The sequence below is a fragment of the Rattus rattus genome, chromosome 1 (genome assembly GCF_011064425.1).
Source record: "Rattus rattus isolate New Zealand chromosome 1, Rrattus_CSIRO_v1, whole genome shotgun sequence".
Lineage (NCBI taxonomy): Eukaryota > Metazoa > Chordata > Mammalia > Rodentia > Muridae > Rattus > Rattus rattus.
This window is the reverse complement of record NC_046154.1, coordinates 144,831,492-144,856,168: the sequence shown is the minus strand read 5'-3', so window position 1 is coordinate 144,856,168 and position 24,677 is coordinate 144,831,492. Positions and strand designations below refer to the sequence as shown.

Sequence of the window (24,677 nt, the reverse complement as noted above, 5' to 3'; positions counted from 1 at the left end):
CAGAATTATTTTCTGATGAAGACACATGCATTCTGGGAATGATTTCATTATACATAAAACCGAAGTTTTTAACTTAAAAATTGGCACAGTAAATCCCACAAAAGAATGAAGAAGCTCATTTTAAAACATGGAGAGTAGACCTGAGGAGCCTTCATTTTACTTATAAGAGCAGAAAGAATAAAGACAAAGTTTAAAATGTATTTTCTTCTATAAAATGGCAGACATTTAAAACAGTGAAAATGTTTTCAGCTGCCTTTTTTTTTTCCACTTGGCAAACACTGATTTGTTTTTTTGAATATAACTTCTTATGGCAGAGAAACCAGCATTTATTAGCATCCACAATAAACAACATCTCACAATTCATATTTCTTTATGTGGCTGTTAACAAATTATAGTTTTCCTTCTGAAGAAGACAAAAATTATGGAGGAAAAACTATACCAACTAACACAAAGCCTCTGATCAGATTACCAATTATGGCCGCATTCAGCGGTAAAAGAATCAAATGATTTCCACCCACCATGGTCTTCACTCAGTCCCATCACAAACCACACCACACTGATGTGGGGGACATCTTCTCACATAGTCATCCTATAACACAGTGACATTGCCGTGAAAACAGGAATTGCTTCAGTTTTTACCCACATCTAACACAGTACTCTACACACCATTTTAAAATTTTACTTCAATTTAATTTTCAAAAAGCTAGCATTATTTAAACTGAGGCACAGATGTTCTAAACTAACACAATCTATTTCTACCACTTAGAGCAAAGATAACACAAACACGGATTCCAGTTTAATTAACTGGAATGAATAACTAATATGCCCTTCATATTTAGTCATAACGCATCAATGTAATACACGTGTGCAGAAAATCTAGTGCAGCAGACTGAAGAATGCCTTCACTTATGACATAGGTTTCAGGAGGGTCCCACCAATCTAAGAACTAATTAATGAGTGTGTCGCTGTTCCTAAACTATTTGTACAAACAATATAGGCTATAAAGAAACACTTGCTTTCCTATAGGAAGCCCTAATGTTAGCTTGTGCTAGGACAGGGCATATATACATATATAAGCAGACCTCAAGAATACTTTAGGCACCGAGCCCCAATTCAGTGCTGTGGGAATCCTACCATCTGTATCTCGTCACTGAAGGTGCCAAACGAGACATCTGGTTTGCCTCTGACTGCCCCATGCACCTTTTCCCTTTGCTATAACTTCAGTAAAGTCTTGCTGTCTGCTGGGTGTGTTGGTGTGTCTGCAATCCTACCACTCAGAAGGCTAAGGCAAAAAAATAAATAAAACAAAAAGACTACCAGATGCTCGAGGGCTGCCAGGGCAGAGCAAAGTGTTGTCTCAATAAAACTAAAATAAACAGAGTCCCAGCTGTGAAGAAGATAACTCTACACAAGAAACTGTGAGCCATTCTCAAGAGTCACCAAGCTCAGAAATGGTGGTAGGGACCTGAGATAACACACAGAAGTAAGGTCACCGGTGTGGTAAGAAGGCATTTGTACTTCAGTACAATGTATTTAGTAGTTACACAGAGAAACACAAGCTGGAGAGAGGGCTCAGTGGTTAAGAGCATTAGCTGCTCTTCCAGCGGTCCTGAGTTCAATTCTCAAAAAGCACATGGTGGCTCATAATGAGATCTGGTACTCTTCTTCTGGCATGTAGAGAAAATATTGCATACATAAATAAATCTTTAAAAAATAAAAAAAGGCAGTCAAGAAATACAAACTTAACATTTTTTAAAGCATAACTTCAGGTCCAGAATTAAAAGACAATTAAAAACATAGAAATTTACTCTAAAATTTACCAAAGAACTACAGTTTCCTGCATTTTCAGCTAACTTGTCTAAAAACAATATTTGTATTTACAACCTTAATATACTTGATTATAATAGTCAGAGACCAAGAACCCACACAAAAATAGAGTTCATGGGTTCTTCAACACATAGACAGATCATAGCAACAAGCGCTATATTCCCAAAAGGTTATTTTGTACCATATTAAATTTATAAAGTTTAACAAATTATCTTAAATAGCTTAAAATTGAGGTTGTTGCTAATAAATAAAACTAGAAAGCTCATAGAATAATACAAGACCTTTTAAAATGCTTCAGCATAGATAGTCATGAAACCAAGATGTAGTTTAGAATCTTAGTCAACTTTTATTCATAATAAATTTAAGACTATTTTATTCAAAATAGCCATATTGAATCCATACATTTCACCATTCTAAAGGAATGGGCATCAAACCCAGGGCCTTGAAAATACTGGGTAGGTTGTACAGTGGTGATGCACACCTTTAATCCGAGCATTTGAAGGCAGAGGCAGGTGGATCTCTGTGAGTTCAAGGCCAGTGGTCTTCAGAATAACTGGGTTTGAGGACAGCCAAGGTTACACAGAGAACCCTGTAAAAAGCTTAAAAAGGGAAATACTGAGTAACCAGGCACTCTATCATGACACTATCATAGCCACCTGACTGTTTCTAAAAACAACTAGTATTTTCACGGAATCTACTTCATTTACTAATTTTCCTGTTAATTAAGAAGCTTGAGCTTAACATCTGATGTATTTTCTGTCAGCCCTCTTTAATTTACAATCACGATTTTTTATGGTGGATTAACAGCTCTTTTAAGAATTGTCCCAGAAGCAAGTAGGAGCCTCACCATTGCTGTCTCACAACCTCTCAGCCTAAGCTGCCCTCCATGCTACCCAGCTGCAGTGCAATGACCGGGGAGACTACTCAGACCAATGCCTGAAAGGTGCTCTGACTGGCTATGACATCAAAGCCACAGTGGAATGAAAACTGTTCTTATGACCCAGAAGTGATATGGGTTAAGCCTCTCTATAGTTGTTACATACACAGACTCACACCCAACACCTCATTCCATCAATAGTGCCCTTAATATTCAGAGACATGAGCTAGCATATTAGAATAGGAATTATAACTTGATTTACATTTTGAAAAAATATAAGTGTTTAGACCCTTTTGTCAAAAAGGAACTGCCCTCATAAAAGAAAAAAATTGCTTTTTCTCATATACAATTCAAAATATGATCCAGAGACTGGAATAACTGCAAATTTTCATCATCCTACTGACTGGAAAAAAAGGCATGTTAAAAGGAAAGCTTTCTCCTCTTTCTTTTCTTGAACACTTGCTGCTCTTCCAGTGGACACGGGTTTAGGAGCCAGCACCTAATCAGGGGAAACCAACACCCTCTTCTGGTCTCCAGAGACACTCACAGACATGTGTATCACATTTATATAAATAAAAATAAATCTTTAAAAAAAGATCAGAATGCCCGAAGGAACAAAGTTCAATCAGAAACCAAGTTTATGCTAAAAATTAATACATGTTAATGTTTTTCTTAAAACATTTCAAAAGTAGAATCTTCAACACGAATGAACAACTCCTAAATAATAATGAATACCTTTTTCTTTTTTCCTTAAGATATCCTATTTCAGAAATGACTCTAAAACGTTTAGACTTAGTAAAAAAAAAATTATCAAAATAAACTACCAGGCCAGGAGGTGGTGGAACCTGTCTTTAATCACAGCACTCAAGAAGCAGAAGCAGGCGAATCTGGTCCAAAGCCAGCCTGGTCTACAGAGCTAGTTCCCAGGACACCCAGGACTACACAGAGAAACCCAAACCATCTGAAAATCTAAAATGATATAGAACACAGCGTGGATGAATCAACTTCTCTCAACTTTAAAAGAAATCACTAGGACCAGTGAGACAGCCCACCAGTTTAAGGCCTGATGACCCGAGTTCAATCCCCATACACGTTATAGACAGAAGAAACTTTATGGCAAATGGTTGACCTCTGACCTCTACCAGTGCACTAAATGAACCCCCAATTTTTTTTTAAAAAAAATTAAGTATAATTTTAGAAAAGAACAGAAACTACCAAATCCTTAAGAGTGGCTCTTACATCAGTTTGCTTCCATATCAAGATCATCTTTCTTTGGGTCTGGTAGCTGCTACCTGCAGTCCCAGCGCTTCAGAAGCTGCGGCCAAATGCTGTCCTGAGTTAGAGGGCAGGCTGAGCTATACTTAGTCTTGGGTTAACATGTGCTAAGAGCCTTTCTCAAAAAAATTATAGACAATTAAAAAAAGATGTGTAAGTCTCCATGTACCCAAGTAGGTGAATTTCCAGTGTGCGCTGCATGGGTTTCCATGCAGCTGCGCACATGAGTGATGTGTACCTTGCTATTGGGCTCTGAGTTTCCACGCATCCATGCTCACAGTGATGTAACTGACTACTGAGCTCTGTTCTTAGGCTTTCTGAGACACTACCTGTGAGCAGCATTAACCCATTATTTCCAGCTCTTCCTATTTCTGTAGTTAGTATTTTCTAGTATCTTTAATGTGAAAAAAAAAATCTGTTTAAATGGGGCTGGAGAGATGGTTCGGCAATAAGAGCACATAACGCTCTTGCGGAAAACCCTGGTTCAGTTTCCAGAACCATATGAAATGGCTAACAGTGGCCTGAAACTGCAGCTCTGGGGAATCTGAAATCCTCTGACCTCCACCAGTTCACTGCACACAAACACTGTACACATAAAATTAGGCAGGAACACATATATACACATAATTTTAAAAAAAATGAATTTTTTAAAATTACTAAAATGAAGCTTCTGAAGAAAAATTAAAGATACAAAGTGAGAAGCAAACACCAATGGATAGCTTCTAATTAGACATTTCTCATTTGTGCCTGACATTTTAAATCTAAGGGAACACAGTACACTAAACAGGCACTTAATCTATGTGATTCGTACAGAGTCAAGCTTCAGAGAAAGAACTATTTCAGGATTTTACTAAATATCTATTAATTATAAATATGCAACTAATTTAAACAGAATGGAAATGTTAATCACATTAATCACACAGAAACTGCAAAACAGTATTTCCAATATTGAAAACTTCTTTGACTAGTTAATATTAAAGTAAAACATTAAAAGATAATATATGAATGTCTACTACTCAGTTAATAAATATTAAACACTAGCACAGACTACATTTTAAGAATCTGTAATTCGAAGTATCATTAAAAAACCTATTTATATTCAACTTTGGAAAGCTCCTACACCCATTTTCCTCATTAGTATACACACATCAATAATACACACGAACACACAGAGTACAAATTGTGAGTCACAGTGAGAACCACTTTGTTAATTACTTAAGAACACTGATCAATTCATGGTATGACTTTAGGAAAAAAGAAACACTTCTGGAGAGCTTTCATTGCCCTATCTTTAATATAAGAAAAAAATGTACCATTCATTATACATCAGGTATGTTAGGAAGTCGTAAGATAATTAGAAAGATACCAAAATTATAAAAAAAAATAAAGCATCACTATAAAAGTAAAATTGATCAAAAACTTAACTTTAAAAAATGCAGGAACAAGGAAATCTCAGAAAATAAATAGGATTATTTCTTTTACTAACAACTATAGCCCATTACATATAACCTATGGAGTGACCGATGTGAGTTCTTTTTTCTTCAATGACAAGGGGTGGATATATAAGCCATATTACCAAGAAACATGAGAAACAGCCAGACACGGAGCTATGGCAGCTGATACATTAACAAAACGCAGCCTTCTGGTTTGAAGAAATAGTGTTCAGAACTGAGATCACAAGTAAGAACGCAACCTTTAGTAATCTCAAACTACGATTTAAAGAAGTTCATAGGGAAAGGTCATTCCGCCTGTGAGATAGACACGTAAGGAAATCATGCAGTCCTCAATGATTAGAACAGAACTAATTGGTTTGTTTTCATATGTGAAGAGCAAGGCATCAGTTGTCATAGTCTCATAAAATTCCAAACCTAAAGTTATGTTTTCATTATATTCATAAAGAAGAAATAAAAGTTCTACAAAGTTCTCAGGTACAAAAAAGACATCAAGATTCCGGGAGTACCTGCGGTTCCCAAACTGAGAACTGAGAGGTCATTTAATAAACTTTAAATCTAAGATATTAAAAGATTTGGAGCATTTTCTGAAGTACAAACAGTTAGCTTCAGCTCAAAGAAACCACAGCACACAATCCACACTTCTAATTCTTGTTATTAAATCTGAATTCAAATTATCTAAACTATGTACGATACAGAATAAAGACAGATGCTAGTTTTGTATTGTTATTAGTAATCAAAATACTGAGAATACAGCATTAATTCCTGAGAATATTTTCTAAAATACTAAAAAATTAAATATTCAGACTATTAAACAAAACAGGCCCCAAAACGTACAAGTAATCCTTCAAGTTAACAGGTCAATGACAAACATAGGCTCTGTATTATTTCTATAGCTAATAGGAAACACATGCCAAGTTATATAATCCAGTAAATGAAAACAGTGGCCTATAGTTAAGAAGTTCCAAACAATATCACAAAATCAGTAATTAAAGGAAGTGGAAAACACTTGGAAATCTGACTCTGAAAAGTTAATGTCATTTCAATTACATAAGTCCACTTACACATTGATAAAGATACCTAGTATGTACAAACAGTAAAAACAGGACTGCATTTCATCTGGGTTACAATGTCCCTTTCCCACACATTGTAACATCTAAACTCGGATGCCCATCAGCCTAACTTTCACTGACTCACAGAGAGGGGTGGGCTTTCTCCCTGTCAGCAGTCTGGGAAGCTCTAAGCCAGGACAGCCTGAGTTCTTACCTTGGGATTTCTTTGGAAGCCACTGACAGTAGGAATCCAGACTGTGAATCTGAATCTATTGCTGCTTTAGAATTCAAATTCACATGCAAGATTCTGATTCTTTCTTACTCTCCTACTTGGTTAGGGCTGAGACAGGAATTCCCCTCTGTGAGAACGCGTCCATTCACCTTGAGATTAGGGGTGTACACTTTCCACTTTCTAGCTTTGCCTAGGGTCCTCATTTTGAGTGTTTTCTTTATCTCCCTTCAATGACACATAAAATAATGGTGTTTCATAAAACTGACAGTATAACTAAATTAAATATGGCAAATCCAATAAAACTGCTTTTCTCTAATGTAACTATAAAACTAACAGCAAAATTAAAGAAAGAAAATGAAAATGAAGGTTTAAATACCTGTTGTTTGGATATACTCTCAAAAATTTTCGATCAAAATCACTTTCAAATCTAAACCTGTCGTCCATGTCTTCACTTATGTCAGGATCACGGTCAGCTCTACAGTACTGTTTGTCAAGCACACGCTCCTCGTTAAACCTGCAAGCTCTTCTCTCTGGAGCAGCTGCCTTGCTGGAAAAGCTTTGGTGGCTTGTACCAGAAATGCCTATTTCTTCATTTGTTTGTTTAAGCGGTCTTCTAGTCCTTAATTCAATTCCATCATCTAGCTGTCGGTATCGGCCCTCCTCCCGCTGTCTTTGGTTTAGAAGCTCTTCATGTGCAGGTCCCTCTGAATGTGCATATGAAGTCAGTGCTTGTGAAGGCAGATCAGATTTACCTTGACTAACAGGGTTTTTATTCCTTTGACTCTTAGCCTGCTGAATTAAAAAGGAAACAAAGCTTAAAGAGACACTACCATACAAAGTTTAACTAAAGTCTTGATTACATAGGAATCTTATAATAGTCCTTAAAATGCATTAACGTATATCTCAACTTTGATATTTAATCAAAGGTCATTAAAGAAAGAGAAAATAAAAGATTCTTTTTTTTAAAAAAGCCATAGGGAATCATATTAACTTATATTTACCTAAAATTACGTATATAATATATTACATGCATGTGTGTTAAATGATGCTCTGTCGGCCTTTAATCAAGGCCCTTAAATCATATATATACAAGCAACGTTAAATGAACTCCACAAGTTTATAGTTCTATATTTATGCATCATACATATGTAACAATAACAAAAGAAAAATAACCATATATTTGAAGGGAATAGGGAGCAACATGGAAAGAGTTAAGGGAGGAGACAGGAGAGAGGATATGACATATTTTTAAAAATGATTTAAGGACTGAGAGATGGCTCAGTGGTTAAGAGCACTGACTGCTCTTCCAGAGGTCCTGAGTTCAAATCCCAGTAACCACATGGTGGCTCACAACCATCTGTAATGAGATCTGAAGCCCTCTTCTGGTGTGTCTGAAGACAGCTACAGTGTGCTTATATATAATAAATAAATAAATCTTTAAAAAAAATGATTTAAAAACTAAGTTTTTAAACAGGACTTCATCTTTCAGTTATTCTATACATGAAAAAAATTATATAATTTCTAACGCCTAGAAACTGTCAAAATTTAAAAATCAGTTAAGATAAAAACGAAGTCAAGGAAAGTGGAGCAAACATGACCACAACTACCACCACCACCACCACCACCACCCCCCGGCAGCCCACTCATGCAGGTGAAATTAAAAATCACTTTATAAAAATAAAACATACCTCAATATTCCTTTCTACCTGTCTGACTTTTTCTGTGGATTCTTCCTTACCCCTGAGAAATTGATTGTATTCTCGGTTGCGTTCAAGTTTCAACCTTTCCTTTACAAAACCAATTGAAAGGCAATGTTAACTTCAGCTCCGGGGAGGAGGGAAGCCTGTCTACGAAAGCAGAGGCATGCACATCAGAGCTCTTAGCTCTCCTGATGATTTTAAGGACAAGGAGTCACTGAAGAGCACAAAAAGGGACCAGAGCAACACTGTAGCTCTCCAAGTCTCCGCTGCCATAGCAAATACACGTGAATATATGCTGTCTGACTCATTAACACAGGAAGTCGATAACAGACTGCAGCTACTCCAGTTATAAACCATCCTGATTCTGTTTTCCTGGTGCTTCGCAGTGTCATCTCCCTCCTGTAACTCCCCCAGACCACCAAAATACTTAGTACTATTTTATTCCCAAGTTAAAGAAAGGCTATTAAATACAAACTGACAAAAAAGTATATACACAAACTAAAATACTGTAATAGAACTGTTCTGTTCAAATATATTGCATTAGGACATTTTCTTAAATCCTAATATGTTCAATTTCACTGAAACAACACAAGCTAAAAGAGTAAATTAGGTCTGCATTTTGAAACTTAGTAACTGTCCACTGTGTCTTACATACTAGTTAATGCTGCCACCATCTCCTAGACAATCAGTGGAGGGAGAGAAACACAGTTGGCCCAACACGTCTACCCTTTCACACCCACCCACGTCACTGATAACTGTATCACACAGACTTTGTGGCTCACATATCAATGTTGAGATAATAAACTGAATATTTGAATAAATAGAATACAGAAAAGAATCATCACATTAAAGAAATCTATCATATTGTATCATGAATGTTTAAATTAAGATTAACTCAACTAGGGGTTGGGGATTTAGCTCAGTGGTAGAGCGCTTGCCTAGGAAGCGCAAGGCCCTGGGTTCGGTCCCCAACTCCGAAAAAAAAGAACCAAAAAAAAAAAAAAAAGAGATTAACTCAACTAGAAATTCCCTAACTCTTTAAAAGGTTATACTCGAGTGAGGAGAAATAATGTAATGAAAGGTATATTCTCTCATGATTCTGTAGCCCCGGGAAACTCTTACTCCTATCTACCTACCTTGGCAGATAACCGTTCATCAATAGGAAGAGAAACTCCCAGAGTAGATGGGTCTGTTTCACCAGTAGATAGGAAATTTTTCTGTATATATGCACATTAAAAATATACATTAGCTAATTGACTTTCTATGTTTGAAAATTTCCTTACACTCTACGTTCTAACCCGGTCCGTAACACACAGAAGGAAGGAATGGAGGTGGATTCAGAGACGAGAGGCCTAGGAAACACACAAAGGTGACTAGGAAAACGATTCTTCAAACCAACTCCCTGAAAGAGAGATTCAAGCTTTAACTTAGATTTGAAACACATGCCTATCTCTTGAATCAAGGTGATTAAAGCATGGAAAGGTTTGATCTTTTCCAATTCATATTCCTCTAAGTATGTATTCTTCATTCTTTTAACTTCTTCACCAGTATCTTTATGAAGGCCTGGAGTGTTTTGATGTTTGTTATAGTTATCTAAATAAATATACGCACAGAATCCCAAAACTAAACTTTGAATGATGTTGCTTGTGTGTCTTCCATTCATGTCCACTAGGCATTCATTAGAGCATTCCTGAGCATCAGCCTGGGCGTCCAAGACCTAAGACTCAAGCTTCTACATCTAACATCCACACACACAAGTCACGCAGCACGACCAAGTCAGTCAACCTCTCTATAAAGTGAGAATAGCACCTGTCCTACACACAAAGGATCAAAAAGGATTCAAAATATAAAGTCTCTTTGAACACATTAAATAAAGCAAATGAAAAAAAAAATCTTTGACTACTTAGACAAAAATGCTAAATAAGTCACTTAGTTTCTCTGCTTCAGTTTCTCCACCTCTAAAATGGGGGACATCATCTACAGTACTACATCATAAAAGCCAAACCAGTAGATGCTGGCCTATCTAATTTCTTGCATGCATGAAATCATTAAACAATTATTGACCATTTAATGCTTTCTAGTTATGAGTTTAAATGTCAAGAAAACAAGATAAGCTTGTGTCCCTCTAGTACTTCAATAACAAGACAAATAATGGCAAGATAATACACTGTCTCTAGAGTAGCATTATGTTAGAATCATGGCATGTTTGATAACAGACTGTCTATGGAAATAAGTGGACTGTATACAATAAATCAAGAAACTAATAAAGTCTCAATAAATCTAAAGTTACAAAAACTTACCTGAAAGTTAGTATGAGACTCTAACAAGCTTCTCTGTTAAAAGAAACTAATAAGGACTGGTTGGATTCTAACTCTGCTCACTACCATGTTGAAGTACCCTATACACCTAATCATTTCATAGAAAAGCCTCTGCCCCTGTCCCCTGCGCCCTGCCCCCTGCCTCCTTGACCCCCTGATCCCTGACCCCTGCCCCTACCCTGACTTGAGTTCAGTGGACTATAACTCTATCATACACTAGGGATCCATCAGGTCGTATTGGCTGTAATCAACATAAGTTACTGAGTAAATAAAAAGCAAGCTATAGAAAGTGCAAGCTTCTATAGTAAAAGAATGAAAGCAGTACTCATGAGTTCCTTGTTGGACTGCTCTATGATGTTTTTAACATGCAACAGGTAAGTACTATTTCAAAGTGAAAACAGCAAGTAGACAGCCAGATAGAAAAGTTTAAGATTCAAGAAATAGCTATGAACAAATGAAATTAAGTTTACTGACTCAATTTAAAAACTGTTCCCTCTGCTCAATAAGAACACCCACCATCCTTCACTCTAAAACTAGAGGTATGTGTTCTTTAGCGGTTCTTCCTAGCAACGGTTAACTTGAAGCTTTGCACTGTTTTGTTTGTTTGTGTATTGAGACAGGGTTTCTCTGTGTAGCCCTGGCTGACCTGGAACTTGCTCTGTAGACCAAGCTGGCCTCGTACTCAGAGCTCTACATCCCTCTGCCTCCTGGGTGCTGGATTAAAGTGTGGCCACCACTGCAGGTTCAGTGTTTTGCTTTTGAAACAGTTTCCTACTGTACTTCAGGCTGACCTCAAGCCTACGAAAGTCCTCCTGCCTCCGTTTCCCTAGTGCTAAGCTTACAAGTGTGTACAAGCACGTCCAGTGTTATTCTTTTGTTGTTCGTGTTGTTCATTCCTTCTCCCCACCAACTTCTTTTGTTTTTTTGCAAGGTTTCATGTAGCTTAAGCTAGCCTCAACACTGCAATGGATCCAAGGACGGCTTTAAATTCCTGGTCCTCAACCTCCGCCTCCTGAGTGCTGGGATTACAGTCCTATCCGCCGAGCTTAGCTTTTCAGTATTAGTAGTCACACAATTTATCAGTCTGAAACTATAAGAGACCCAAGAACAAACTTGGAAGTCATATCTACCCCAAGACCCAGAGAAATCATAGCTTTCTCTCCATGCCTATGTGCTTTTCTTCCTCTCCATATCCATGTGCTTTTCTTGTTTTTAACTCCTACCTCCCCAGATATCACCCAAAGGTCTTAAGAAAATATCACTACTTTACAACTGTACACTTAATAACCCATCACAAAAGCAACTTCAGGGTGATGTAAAGATTTGAGCTCCCTCGGTCACTTTCACTTCTCTTTTTAAGAAGACAATTTCCTCTCATGCCTGCTTGTGATTATCCGTCCAGCTCGACATGACTACAACCATCGCTGTGGGACTGCCAACACAGTGATCATCTCAAGCCTGCTGGGGAGCTGTTAAAGAAACAGGCAGAGGGTTCCATCGCTCAGTGCCCAGAATGTTTCTTTTGTGTGATCTTAGGGCTACAGCCTCGGGCCTTTTGCATGCAAAGTGAGCGCTGAGCCACACTGCTGTATCTTTAGCCCAGATTGCTTTTTGACTGATAGTGGGAAGCCAGCTGTTTCAGAGAAAGGCTGGTCAGCCATGCTCCACCTTTGGCTAGCCTTTCTATCTTGCTGTTGCCTGAGACATGACTCAGTGTCTGATACCTCACACTCCTCGTAATCCTCCATCTGCTTTTCATTCTTCCACCTTTCAGAACCAACCACCTTCCGAGTCAAGTCTTACAAGCTGAACCATGTTGTTACAAAATATGTCCACACCACCATTCTTCTTTTTCTAATCATACACGTATGAATAAGAACTGGGCAGATCAGGTGTGAGATACAAGCCTAGGAAGTCAAGCTAGAGCAGGAACGATGTGGCATGCTAAGGAATTAGAATGTTTATTCAAAAGTTAGTAAGGAGACAAATATTTAATCGCTTAGACATAGGATCGTTCTAGAAGGCATCATAAACAACAGACTGGAAATCAGTACAAGTGCAGTTAAGATGTAGATGTGTTTACGTTAATGAGTCTCAAACAAGTACACGTGGCTATGGTAAAGCAATATCCATCCCGCATGAACAACATTCACCACAGCCTATCACATGGACTGCCTTTCCACACCCAGTCCTCTCTCCATCCACATCACTACTTCTCGGGACTCTATAAAAAGGCTTGGAGTATCTCATTCAGTCCACTCTCTCCTCAGTCTATATTCTACATTTTAAAGCTTTTCCTATTTTGTCTTAGGAATATTCAAATTCTACCTATTCTGTAATGCTTTATTTGGCTATCTTGCTATAGTTAACATTTTCTGATCTTGATGAAATATATCCACAGCTAAATCCTAAACCCCTTGCAGATATGATCTATACTTTATTTAACTACTGGTATTTTTAAACATTAGAGTGATCAAATGTATGGAATTATTTGTAAATAGCTTGTAAAAGTATTAACTGGTGCTCGGTTTCCCCACATAAATTAACAAATATGATCAGCTTGACTTGGTACAAAAATATCAAGTAATCCAATTCATGATAATACATAGTTCAAGACATTTTTAAGTAACTTGACTGTTTATACTGTCAGCAGTATAAATTGTAGAACGAAAACAGACAAGCTAAAAAGCAAGCGCCCAACAGTTGAGGACATTATAAGAAAGCAATGAAAATAAATGCAAAGCCACCTCAACAGACAAGCGCAATATGTGGACTGCCATCTTGGCAAACGCAGACACAGAGAGGAGCCACAAAAGCCTTGAAACACAGACAAAGCAGCTCTTCTTGATTGGAATCACATTAGTGCAACTGATTATGAGCTATCATACGTTTTAAAAACAAACTAAAAGAGAACATCATGCAGGCAACCCTACCTTTCTTTTTGCTTGTGTAATGCCCTAAAGTCAAGAGAAACAAACCATTGATAACACGTATTTAGTAAAGTCTGTTCTTTCCAATTACAAGTCAGGCAAAGACACTTTGAAACAAGTATGTATAAAGCAATGGAAAAGCCAAGAGTATTGTGGATAAACAGAAACATGACTGCTTAAAGTATTTTTATAACCTATAAGGGAAACTACACTGTACAACATACGATAAACCTATAGTTATTAGATAGTTTGATAACTGCAAACAGGTCTCCTAAATAAAACACTAAACCATAGAGCAAAGCTGTTAGTGCTGCTGAGATCTGAATATGACATGTCCCAAAGGCTCCTGCCGCTGGTGGTGACACTCTGGAAGGTCTCACCTTGGAAACTGACTGGTCAGCATGGCTGGAGGAAGGGGACACATCACTGAGGGGCTGTTTCTTTTTTTTTTTTTTTTAATTTTTTTTTAAGATTTATTTATTTGTAAGTACATTGTAGCTGTCTTCTGATCAGAAGAGGGCATCAGATATCACTACAGATGGTTGTGAGCCACCATGTGGTTGCTGGGATTTGAACTCAGGACCTCTGGAAGAGCAGTCAGTGCTCTTAACCACTGAGCCATCTCTCCAGCCCTGAGGGGCTGTTTCTTATCTCCAGACCCTTGCTATGTGCCATGACTTTCTTTGTTCAGCAGCATGCTCCTGCCACAGGCCCACAGCTGACCCCAGACTGCACCTCTAAAGTCCTTTCTCTCACACTGTTCTTCTCAGACACTTTGTCACAGTGATGAAAAAAACATGACTAAACATTGTAGTTAATAAAACTGTTAACAGCGCATTTATACACTTATCAAAAGAAAAACCAATTACTATGTAAAAGCCTTTAATACACTGTGGGGAAGAGTGGATATGCTTCTGTAGACAAAAATTGCTTTACAGAAACAACCCTGCTTACCAGCGGCTCATCTCACTGAATATTAAAATCTACTTCCCTAGCAAAACACCCTCCTGTGCTGGAGACTAAGCCCAGGGCCTTGCTGCTCCAGGAAGAGTCTCTTATTCCACAACCGATGTTTTCACATTTTTCCACCAAGAATTAATTATTTTCCACAAGTTGGCCAGACATCAACACTTCCCAAAAGTAAGTTTTAGGAATAAATTCGAACAGACAAAATACAACTCATTATCAAAACAATTTACCTGAGTAAGATAGCGCCTATAATCTTGTCTCAATTCTTCTTTTAATTTATGTTTCTTCTGTTCATAATCTTCTCCAAGTGGTAAACTTAACCCATAATCAATACCTAAAAAAGAAGACAGCTTAAGTCACAGATTCCCTTTCAAATCAATGTCAGTGAAGTTCTCCCTCCTATAACAAAGCACATGAGGACTGGAATCAGGTTTCGTGTTCTGAATGCTTCTTCAGTGGGGATACACAGATGTAGTGGTAAATATTACTCCCACCTCTGACCCCAAGCCAGCCTGTCCCCTGCCAGAACACTGTATCTTGTGTCTCCTTCAGAGAGCTTATGTACACACATTAATGTTAGGTTACTGTATATGTAACAATGTATACAAGTGTATATTATTTCCCCTCTGTAAATTACCATTTAGCATGCTGTTTAATTGCTCTTCTCGCCCAAACTGGACCTGAACTTCTGATTCTCCTCCCTCCAGCTCCCAAGTGCTAAGATGAACCAGTTTAAATGGTGCTGAGGATAATGAAAATGGGCAGTTATGAAGCATTCTACCAACTGGGCTACATCACCAGCCTAGCTATCTTGTTGTCCAGAAGACAGCGAAATTAATGCAAGAAATATAATTTGCTTCATTTAATTTTAGTTTAATTTCTAAAAAAACAAATTACTTTTTATATTTTTTTTAGTCAGCTAAGAATAATAATATGTCATCTTTAGCAATCAAGAATATTCTTATCCTTAGTCATCAGGGAAATGCAAATCAAAACAACCCTGAGAACCCACCTCATACCAGTCAGAATGGCTAAAATCAAAAACTCAGGTGACAGCAGATGCTGGAGAGGATGTGGGAAAACAGAACACTCCTTCATTGTTGGTGGGATTGCAGACTGGTACAACCATTCTGGAAATCAGTCTGGAGGTTCCTCAGAAAATTGGATATTGAACTACCTAAGGACCCAGCTATACCTCTCTTGGGCATATACCCAAAAGATGCCCCAACATACAACAAAGACACATGCTCCACTATGTTCATAGCAGACTTATTTGTAATAGCCAGAAGCTGGAAAGAACCCAGATGCCCTTCAACAGAGGAATGGATACAGAAAATGTGGTACATCTACTCAATGGAGTACCACTCAGCTATCAAAAACAATGACTTTATGAAATTCATAGGCAAATGGAGGGAACTGGAAAATATCATCCTGAGTGAGGTAACCCAATCACAGAAAAACAGACATGGTATACACTCATTGATAAGGGGATATTAGACTAAAAGCTCAGATTACCCAAGATACAATTCACAGACCACATGAAGCTCAAGAAGGACAACCAAAGTGCAGATGCTTCAGTCCTTCTTAGAAGGGGGAACAAAAATATTCATAGAGGGAGATATGGAGGCAAAGTTTGGAGCAGAAACTGAAGGAATGGCTATTCAGGACCTGCCCTACCTGGGAATCCAACCAATATAAATACAGCCATCAAACCCAGACACTATTGCTGATGCTAAGAAGTGCATGCTGACAGGAGCCTGATATAGCTGCCTCCTGAGAAGCTCTACCAGAGCCTGACATATACAGAGGTGGATGCAAGCAGCCAACCAGTGAACTGAGAACAGGGTCCCTGTGGGAGGAGTTAGAGAAAGGAATGAAGGAGCTGAAGGGGTTTGCAGCCCCATAAGATGAACAATATCAACCAACCAGAGCTCGCAGGGACTAAACCACCATCCAAAGAGTACTTAAGGACAGACCCATGGCTCCAGATGCATATGTAGCACAGGATGGCCTTATTGGGCACCAAAGGGAGGAGAAGCCCTTGGTCCTGCCAAGGCTGGACCCCCCAGTGTAGGGGAATGTCAGGGCGGGGAGCAGGAAGGGGTGGGTGGGGGAAAGGGGTTAACATTTGAAATTTAAAAAAAAAAATCCAATAAAAAAAAATATTGTTATAAAATGCTTATTGAGGTCAGGAGTTACTTAGGATGGCAGTCCCAAAAAATTCCATCCATCAATTCTAACTTCATTCAATGGTTAGCTTTTGTATATGACAAAATATATAGAATATAAGACTTGACATTTAAAAAAACAAACAAAACATCAGGCATGGTGGAGCATGTCTTTAATTCCAGCATTTGGAAAGTAGAAGCAAGAGGGTTTCTATGAGTTTGAGGCCAGCCTGGTCTACACAGTAAGTTCCAAGACAGCCAGAAGTACATGGTGAGTCCCTATATCAAAAAAACAAAAAGTAAAATAAAATAATATTCCCAGTTTTATTTTATCACTTTTCCTTTTTAAGATGGGATCTCACAGAGCCTGGCTGGCATTAACTCACTCTGTAACAAAGGACTGGCTTGAACACAACCGTCTTTCCTCCAATGTCTCTACAGGTATGCACCACAATGCTGGCTTGAAATTTGCTGTTTTAAATATCTTTTAACTCCTTTAAAGATACAGTTCAGTGGTACTACATATGCACATATCCACTTACACACTTCATCATCCCTCAAAGAAACTGTAAATGGATGGCAATTTTTTAAATTTGAATTCTTTTTTGTTGTTGTTGTGGTTGTTGTTTTGTTTTTTGTTTTTTGGGGTTTTTTTTTGGTTTTGGGGTTTTTTTTTTCATTTTTTTTTTATCTTTATTAACTTGAATATTTCTTATTTACATTTCAATTATTATTCCCCTTCCCGGTTTCTGGGCCAACATCCCCCAACCCCTCCCTCTCCCCTTCTATATGGTCTTCCCCTCCCCATCCTCCCCCCATTATCACCCTCCCCCCAACAATCACATTCACTGGGGGGGGAGGGTCAGTCTTGGCAGGACCAAGGGCTTCCCCTTCCACTGGTGCTCTTACTAGGCTATTCATTGCTACCTATGAGGTCAGAGTCCAGGGTCAGTCCATGTATAGTCTTTGGGTAGTGGCTTAGTCCCTGGAAGCTCTGGTTGGTTGGCATTGTTGTTCATATGGGGTTTCAAACCTCTTCAAGCTCTTCCAGTCCTTTCTCTGATTCCTTCAACGGGGGTCCCGTTCTCAGTTCAGTGGTTTGCTGCTGGCATTTGCCTGTGTATTTGCTGTATTCTGGCTGTGTCTCTCAGGAGAGATATACATATGGTAACTGTCGGCTTGCACTTCTTTGCTTCATCCTTCTTGTCTAATTGGGTGGCTGTATATGTATGGGCCACATATGGGGCAGGCTCTGAATGGGTGTTCCTTCTGCTTCTGTTCTAAACTTTGCCTCCCTATTCCCTGCCAAGGGTATTCTTGTTCCCCTTTTAAAGAAGGAGTGAAGCATTCACATTTTGATCATCCGTCTTGAGTTTCATTTGTTCTGTGCATCTAGGGTAATTCAAGCATTTGGGCTAATAGCCACTTATCAATGAGTGCATACCATGTGTGTTTTTCTGTGATTGGGTTAACTCACTCAGGATGATATTTTCCAGTTCCATCCATTTGCCTATGAATTTCATAAAGTCATTGTTTTGGATAGCTGAGTAATATTCCATTGTGTAGATGTACCATTTTCTGTATCCATTCCTCTGTTGAAGGGCATCTGGGTTCTTTCCAGCTTCTGGCTATTATAAATAAGGCTGCGATGAACATAGTGGAGCACGTGTCTTTTTTTATATGTTGGGGCATCTTTTGGGTATATGCCCAAGAGAGGTATAGCTGGGTCCTCAGGTAGTTCAATGTCCAATTTTCTGAGGAACCTCCAGACTGATTTCCAGAATGGTTGTACCAGTCTGCAATCCCACCAACAATAGAGGAGTGTTCCTCTTTCTCCGCATCCTCTCCAGCATCTGCTGTCACCTGAGTTTTTGATTTTAGCCATTCTCACTGGTGTGAGGTGAAATCTCAGGGTTTTATATTTGAATTCTTATAGAGAACTCACAGTTTTAAATTGTATAACTGTAATATTTAAAATTCATCATCTCTGGGCAGTGAGACTGACTACGTAACCACACTCGACAGCAAACCTGACAACCTGAATTTAATTCCCCAGGCCCATGTAGCGGAAGGAGAAACTGACTCCCTCCCAAAAGTTGTCCTCTGGCCTGCACACATGGCGTATGCATGTAAACAAGCAGACATAGTCTTTCAATCTTCAGGGAAATGAAAAGGTTTCTAAGGCTAGAGATGTAGCTTAATTGGTCAGATGTTTGCCCAGCATACCCAAAACCCTAGGTTCAATCCTTAGTACTACATTAAAAAAAAAAAGAAGAAAAGCCACAGTGTGCTATTCCACACCTGTAACCCAGAACGTGGAGGCAGAGGCAAGAGAACCAGAAAGTTACAATCATCTTTGGCTACAAAGACACTGAGGCCCACCCAAGGCACATAAAACCCTGTCCCCCAATCCAAAGAAAAATAAATAAATATAACGAGTTAATGAGAATTTGATACTCTACGTGCAACAGAAAAATAGTTGAATTTATAATGTCATGAAAGTACTCCTGTTTATTTTATTCCTTACAACTCAAGGCATTATGGACACATGCAAATGTCATGTTTTTTTTTACATCACTGAACTCAGGATGAAAAGCCAAGGTTATTTATGTATAAATGCATGCCTACTGTCTTATAAAACACTAAAGTTACTTTCCACTATAACACTGTGACCTTCTCTTGAGAAAAATATCTGGTCTATTTAATCCCTTGGTGATTTTAGCAGGCAGGGACAATCCATACAAAAGCAACCTAAAACATTCCCTCTTATTTTTTTAATTAGCAAACAAAATAATGGTTTCATTATGACACCTTCAAAAATGCATCCCATCTCTCTCGTTCAGACAGGAGTATGCACATGGAACTAAAGGATAAGATCAACGAAAACAAAGACCAGGCAGTACTCAACTTTTTTACACCCAACATAAAATAAATGTACAAATGGACCAGGTGTGGTAGCACACACGTAATGCCAGCACTCTGGAGATGAAGGCAGGAGACCAAAGTTTAAGGTCACTATCATCTACATGGGGAGCCCAGGGTCCATCTAGGACACAAGATCCTGTCTTAAAAAAACATAAGTATGAAAGTGAACGTATAAATGAATGACTGGGCAACAGAAGAAATGACGGGGGGGGGGGGCAAGAATGTCATCCACTCCTGGTTCTTAGCAGCTTAGTTGCAGAGAAGACAGTAACCAATAAGTGAGCTTCATGTCCTGTTACACGCGGTCACAAAGGACGCTCTGTGATGTCAAGGAGAGAGTGACAACAGTGCTGCCCAGTGGTACCTTCCTCTGGGACCAGCTTTCCCAGCCTGCTGTTGCTGGAAGTCTCTCTCACTGGTCTCTTATTGCAACTGTTAATTCTATCTGCAGGCCTCTCTGGAAGAACTGTAGGGTACAGTTGTAACGTGATCATTTATAAATTACTGACCCTATTAAAAGTTCAACTTTATTAAGAGCATTTCATCTTTACAAAGCGACTACTCCAAAACTGAAGCAGATTGAAGACTGTTAAGTTTAAGGCTTGCCTGAACTAGAACAGACTGAACTAGAGTCCAGTCTGGGCAACTTTATGAGAAAAAGTAAAGAAGTTTAAGGATTTAACTCAGTAACAGAGAACTGGCTTAACCAGGCACAAAGCCCTGATCCTATCCCCAATATGCAAAAGGAAAGTAGATTTGGTTTCCACTGCTAATTCAAATCCTATGTGTAACACTGTCTTAGTAAGTAACCATACAGAATACTTCCTATATTATTAGTAAATCTACTATAAGCTGAGAAGGGTAGTACACTCCTTAAATCCCAGCATTCAAGAGGCAGAGGCAGTGGATCTCTAAGTTTGAGGCCAGCCTGGTCTATGTAGCAAGTTGTAAGTCAGGAGGAGCTATAAAGTGAGACCTAGTCTCAAAGAATAAATTAATAATATATACATATGTATATGTTTTTAGGTTTAGTCAACATAAAATACCATCTATTTTATTATCTAGTACTAAAACCTTATATTGTTAGAAGTGGGTCATTAAAAAACAAAGGGCCTGGTGACATGAGTTCAATCTCTGAAACTCACAGAAAGAGAGAACCAACTCCAGTAAGTTGTCTGACATCCCAGCCTTCTATATTTCCTGCATCCCACATTCACACAAGCCATACATGCAATGATGGTAATAAAGTAAAATTTAAATGAATAAAATTGACTATAAAATAACATAAATATTCATCTCTATAAAGCAGTAACAGTGGCCCCTAACCCTGAGCTAAGATACAGTGAGGCTTACATGGCTGCTGTTTCTGATGATTCTAGGGGCAAGAGAAATATTAGTGTCATTTAAGGTCACTTAAAGTGATGTCATTTTAAATAAGCATCAGTGACATTGACAGTTAACATTATGTTTCAGGACCACCAGTCAAGAAGTATTAGACTTCTGTAAAAACTGTGGGATAAAAATATATTTAAACCTAAAGCATATAATCATTTTTTTTAATTTGCCCCCTGAGCAAGCACTCACAATGGACGCTATCTGAAACAAATTCCTATAAACGCATTTACTTCCTTTCATAATGTACTTCCATGAGAAAACGCTATGTAACAAAAACCAAGCCAGATTACAGGTAGCTACAGCCTCTGCACTGGCAGGTGACTGTCAAAGTCTCAGCTGCAGTATTACTGCAAAGACCCACTGGACTCACAACCCAAGACCAGGAGTCAGCATGCTCATCTGCAGGGAGGTAAACCAAATAGTAAGTATCCACAAGAAATGACAATACTGCTGGCATCAATAACCTCTCTTGGTCAATCTGAATCTTTACCCTCCATTTACCATAATCTAAATTTTAGAGCAATACAAAATTCTTCTGCCACCTCTTTTCTTGTATTCTTTTTAAATGACAAAACATGTACTTTATTTATCTTTTGGATAATCTTTCCCAAATATCCATAAAATTATTTTGAAATTTGTTTGTTAAAATCAGTCGGCCGCGTTGAAATCAGCCAAGCATTGTTGCAGGATATCTGATCACACTGTGACTCCCGGGATTGTGTTACTTGCTGAAAACAAGTCTCTAGTTGTGTGTGGCTCGGCCTTAGCACACACTCTGGTTGGAATGCAGATGCCTTCAGCACACACATATAATCCCAAACACTGAAGGTAAAGTCAGCTAGACGTTAGAAGCACCCATGTTTAAAAGTGATGTCTGAGTGGCAGAAAAAGTAATGAATCAGAGAAAAAAAAAATGACAAAATAGGATCTGCCCAACTCTCACAGGAAGAGAGAGGAAGCTATGTAAGAGAGCAATGCAGAGGGAGAGAGGAGGAGGCAGTTTTACCAGGAGAGATTTACAGAGACTGGTTGAAGAGAGAACAAGCTAGACACAGGTAAAGACAGAATGAGCCAGAGAATGAGAAGGAGTTAGAAGATTAGAATGGATTGCCAGAGTTAGAGACCAAGCAGAGAAATTCAGGGGAGGCCAAGAGAGAGAGAAAGGCCAGATTGAATCAGTCAGCTTGAAGAGGAGTTTGCGCTGGAACAGCTGAATTTAGAGTTCAGAAATAACTAGGAAGGGTAAGGTGTGGTACATCTACACAATGGAGTACTACTCAGCTTATTCAACAACAAGTGTCAGAGGATGAAAACATTTCAGGCCTAGATCACATTGTACAGAGGCTAGAAGCTTCCTGGACTAGGCCTAGGTTAGAAAATGGAAGCAATTACTTCAAGAGAATAAAAGATACATTTACAAAGCATAGTGAAGTGCATCAATGGCCCCAGTACTTGGAAGCTGAAACAAGACAATCAGAAGTTCAAGGCCATGACCAACACAGTAAGAGCCTCAAAACATTAAAAGCAAATAATCAGAAAATTGGACATTCCACTACCTGAGGACCCAGCTATACTTCTCTTGGGCATATACCCAAAAGATGCCCCAACATATAGCAAAGACACATTCTCCACTACTTTCATGGCAGCCTTATTTATAATACCCAGAAGCTGGAAAGAACCCAGATGCCCTTCAACAGAGGAATGGATACAGAAAATGTGGTACATCTACACAATGGAGTACTACTCAGCTATCAAAAACAATGACTTCATGAAATTCAGAGGCAAATGGAATGAACTAGAAAATATCATCCTGAGTGAGGTAACTCAATCACAGAAAAACACACTTACTATGCATTCATCGACAAGTGGGTATTAGCCAAAAAGCTCGAATTACCCAAGATGCAATCCACAGACAACAGGAAGCTCAAGAAGGATGACCAAAATGTGGATGCTCCCACTCCTTCTTAAAAGGAGAAAAAAATATCCATAGGAGGGGATATGGAAGCAAAGTTTAGAGCAGAGACTGAAGGAACAGCCATTTAGAGCCTGCCCCACATGTGGCCCATATATATTTATCTCCACCAAAACTAGATAAGATTGATGAAGCTAAAAAATGCATACGGAAAGGGACTGGATATAGATCTCTCCTGAGAGACACATCCAGAGCATGTCCAATACAGAGGTTAATGCTAGCAGCAAACCACTGAACTGAGAACAAGACTCCCTTGGGGGGAATTAGAGGAAGGATTAAAAGAATTGAAGGAGCTTGCAACCCCATAAGAACAACAATGTCAACCAACCAGAGCTTCCAGGGACTAAACCACTACCAAAAGAATATACATGGACTGACCCAGGGCACCAACTGCATAAGTAGCAGAGAATAGCCTTGTTGGGGCACCAGTACAAGGGTAAGCCCTTGGTCCTGCCAAGTTTGAACCCCCCAGTGCAGGGGAATATGGGGGAGGAGGGCAGTAAGGGGAATGTATAGAGAGAATACCTGTATGAGGGAGGGGGACAGGAGGGAATGTGGGCTTATGGACAGGAAACCGGGCAGGGGAATAACATTTGAAATGTAAGAAAAGAAATATATCTAATAAAAAATTTAAAAAAAAAAAAAGAAAAGAATCAAAACGTGTAGGTTCTATGAAGAATCACTTCACCTTATTTGGTATACTGTAGTCTTTTTTGCTTTGCAAATTTACAACCTGTGACTTCAGAGAACAAAAAATAGTCTATTTTGGAACCTGAGGTGGTGATTGGTGTCATTTTTATTTAAGAATCAGAGATGATTTCTAGAAATGTGAGCTATAATCACCCTAGACTTCAGGTACAGAATGCATCCCTGCTCAGGGGTAAAGGAACAGAAAAGAACCAAAAAGAACAGTGACAAAAAGATCCTGATAGTCTCCTAAGATCACCCCCAGGATAATGACCAAGTGGAGTTCACAGGAACTCAGAAATCACTATATTCACAACTACACGTCACTATAGTAAACTAATGAAGAGTTCTTTAATGGAGACGCACAGAACCCAGTCATCCCTTCGAACCGCGCAGGCTGTGACGACACACAAGCAGTGCTATCTACAGGAAGCTGTTAGAGAACCAGTGCCTGAGGGCTATGACCAAGGCTCTACTGCCCAAGAGAATAAGTGCTCGGCAGCAGGTGCTTTACACAGACTGCAGCACAGTGAGCCGCTTTCACTGCTTGGGATGACTTACATCAATTCAGGAACCACTTACAGCAAGTTCCAAGCACAGGCCAATCTATCAGAAACATTCTAAAGACAACCAGTTCAAGGTCAACTATGCCAACAGTTTTCTGCACAAGGAGGACTAGGAACACATGAGGAAAACCAAAAGTGAGCCTGCCAGGCCAAGGATCATGAAAGGAGAAAAGACTACATAGAGATCAGTCCCTGTGCTTGGGTTATTAGTGACCTTCAACTCTGTAGGCAGTGAAAGAGAAAGCCTGATTAAAGAGTGGGGAATTAGAGACAGAAAACATAGCAATTCTTTAAAAGTTCTGCTGTAAGCAACTTCAACTCCAAATGGATTAC

General features: G+C 38.8%; 1 protein-coding gene across 1 annotated transcript in view; it reads right to left on the bottom strand.

Annotated features, from left to right (window-relative positions):
- The window catches only part of Cspp1 (centrosome and spindle pole associated protein 1), a 114,063-nt gene that overhangs the window by 62,227 nt on the left and 27,159 nt on the right, over window positions 1-24,677 (bottom strand). The window contains exons 4-8 of the mRNA XM_032906662.1: window positions 14,862-14,965; window positions 13,666-13,689; window positions 9,551-9,631; window positions 8,403-8,501; window positions 7,091-7,503 (exon numbers count right to left, since the gene is read on the bottom strand). Of these exons, the coding sequence (XP_032762553.1) occupies window positions 7,091-7,503; window positions 8,403-8,501; window positions 9,551-9,631; window positions 13,666-13,689; window positions 14,862-14,965 (721 nt within the window). The remainder of the gene's footprint in view (window positions 1-7,090; window positions 7,504-8,402; window positions 8,502-9,550; window positions 9,632-13,665; window positions 13,690-14,861; window positions 14,966-24,677) is intronic.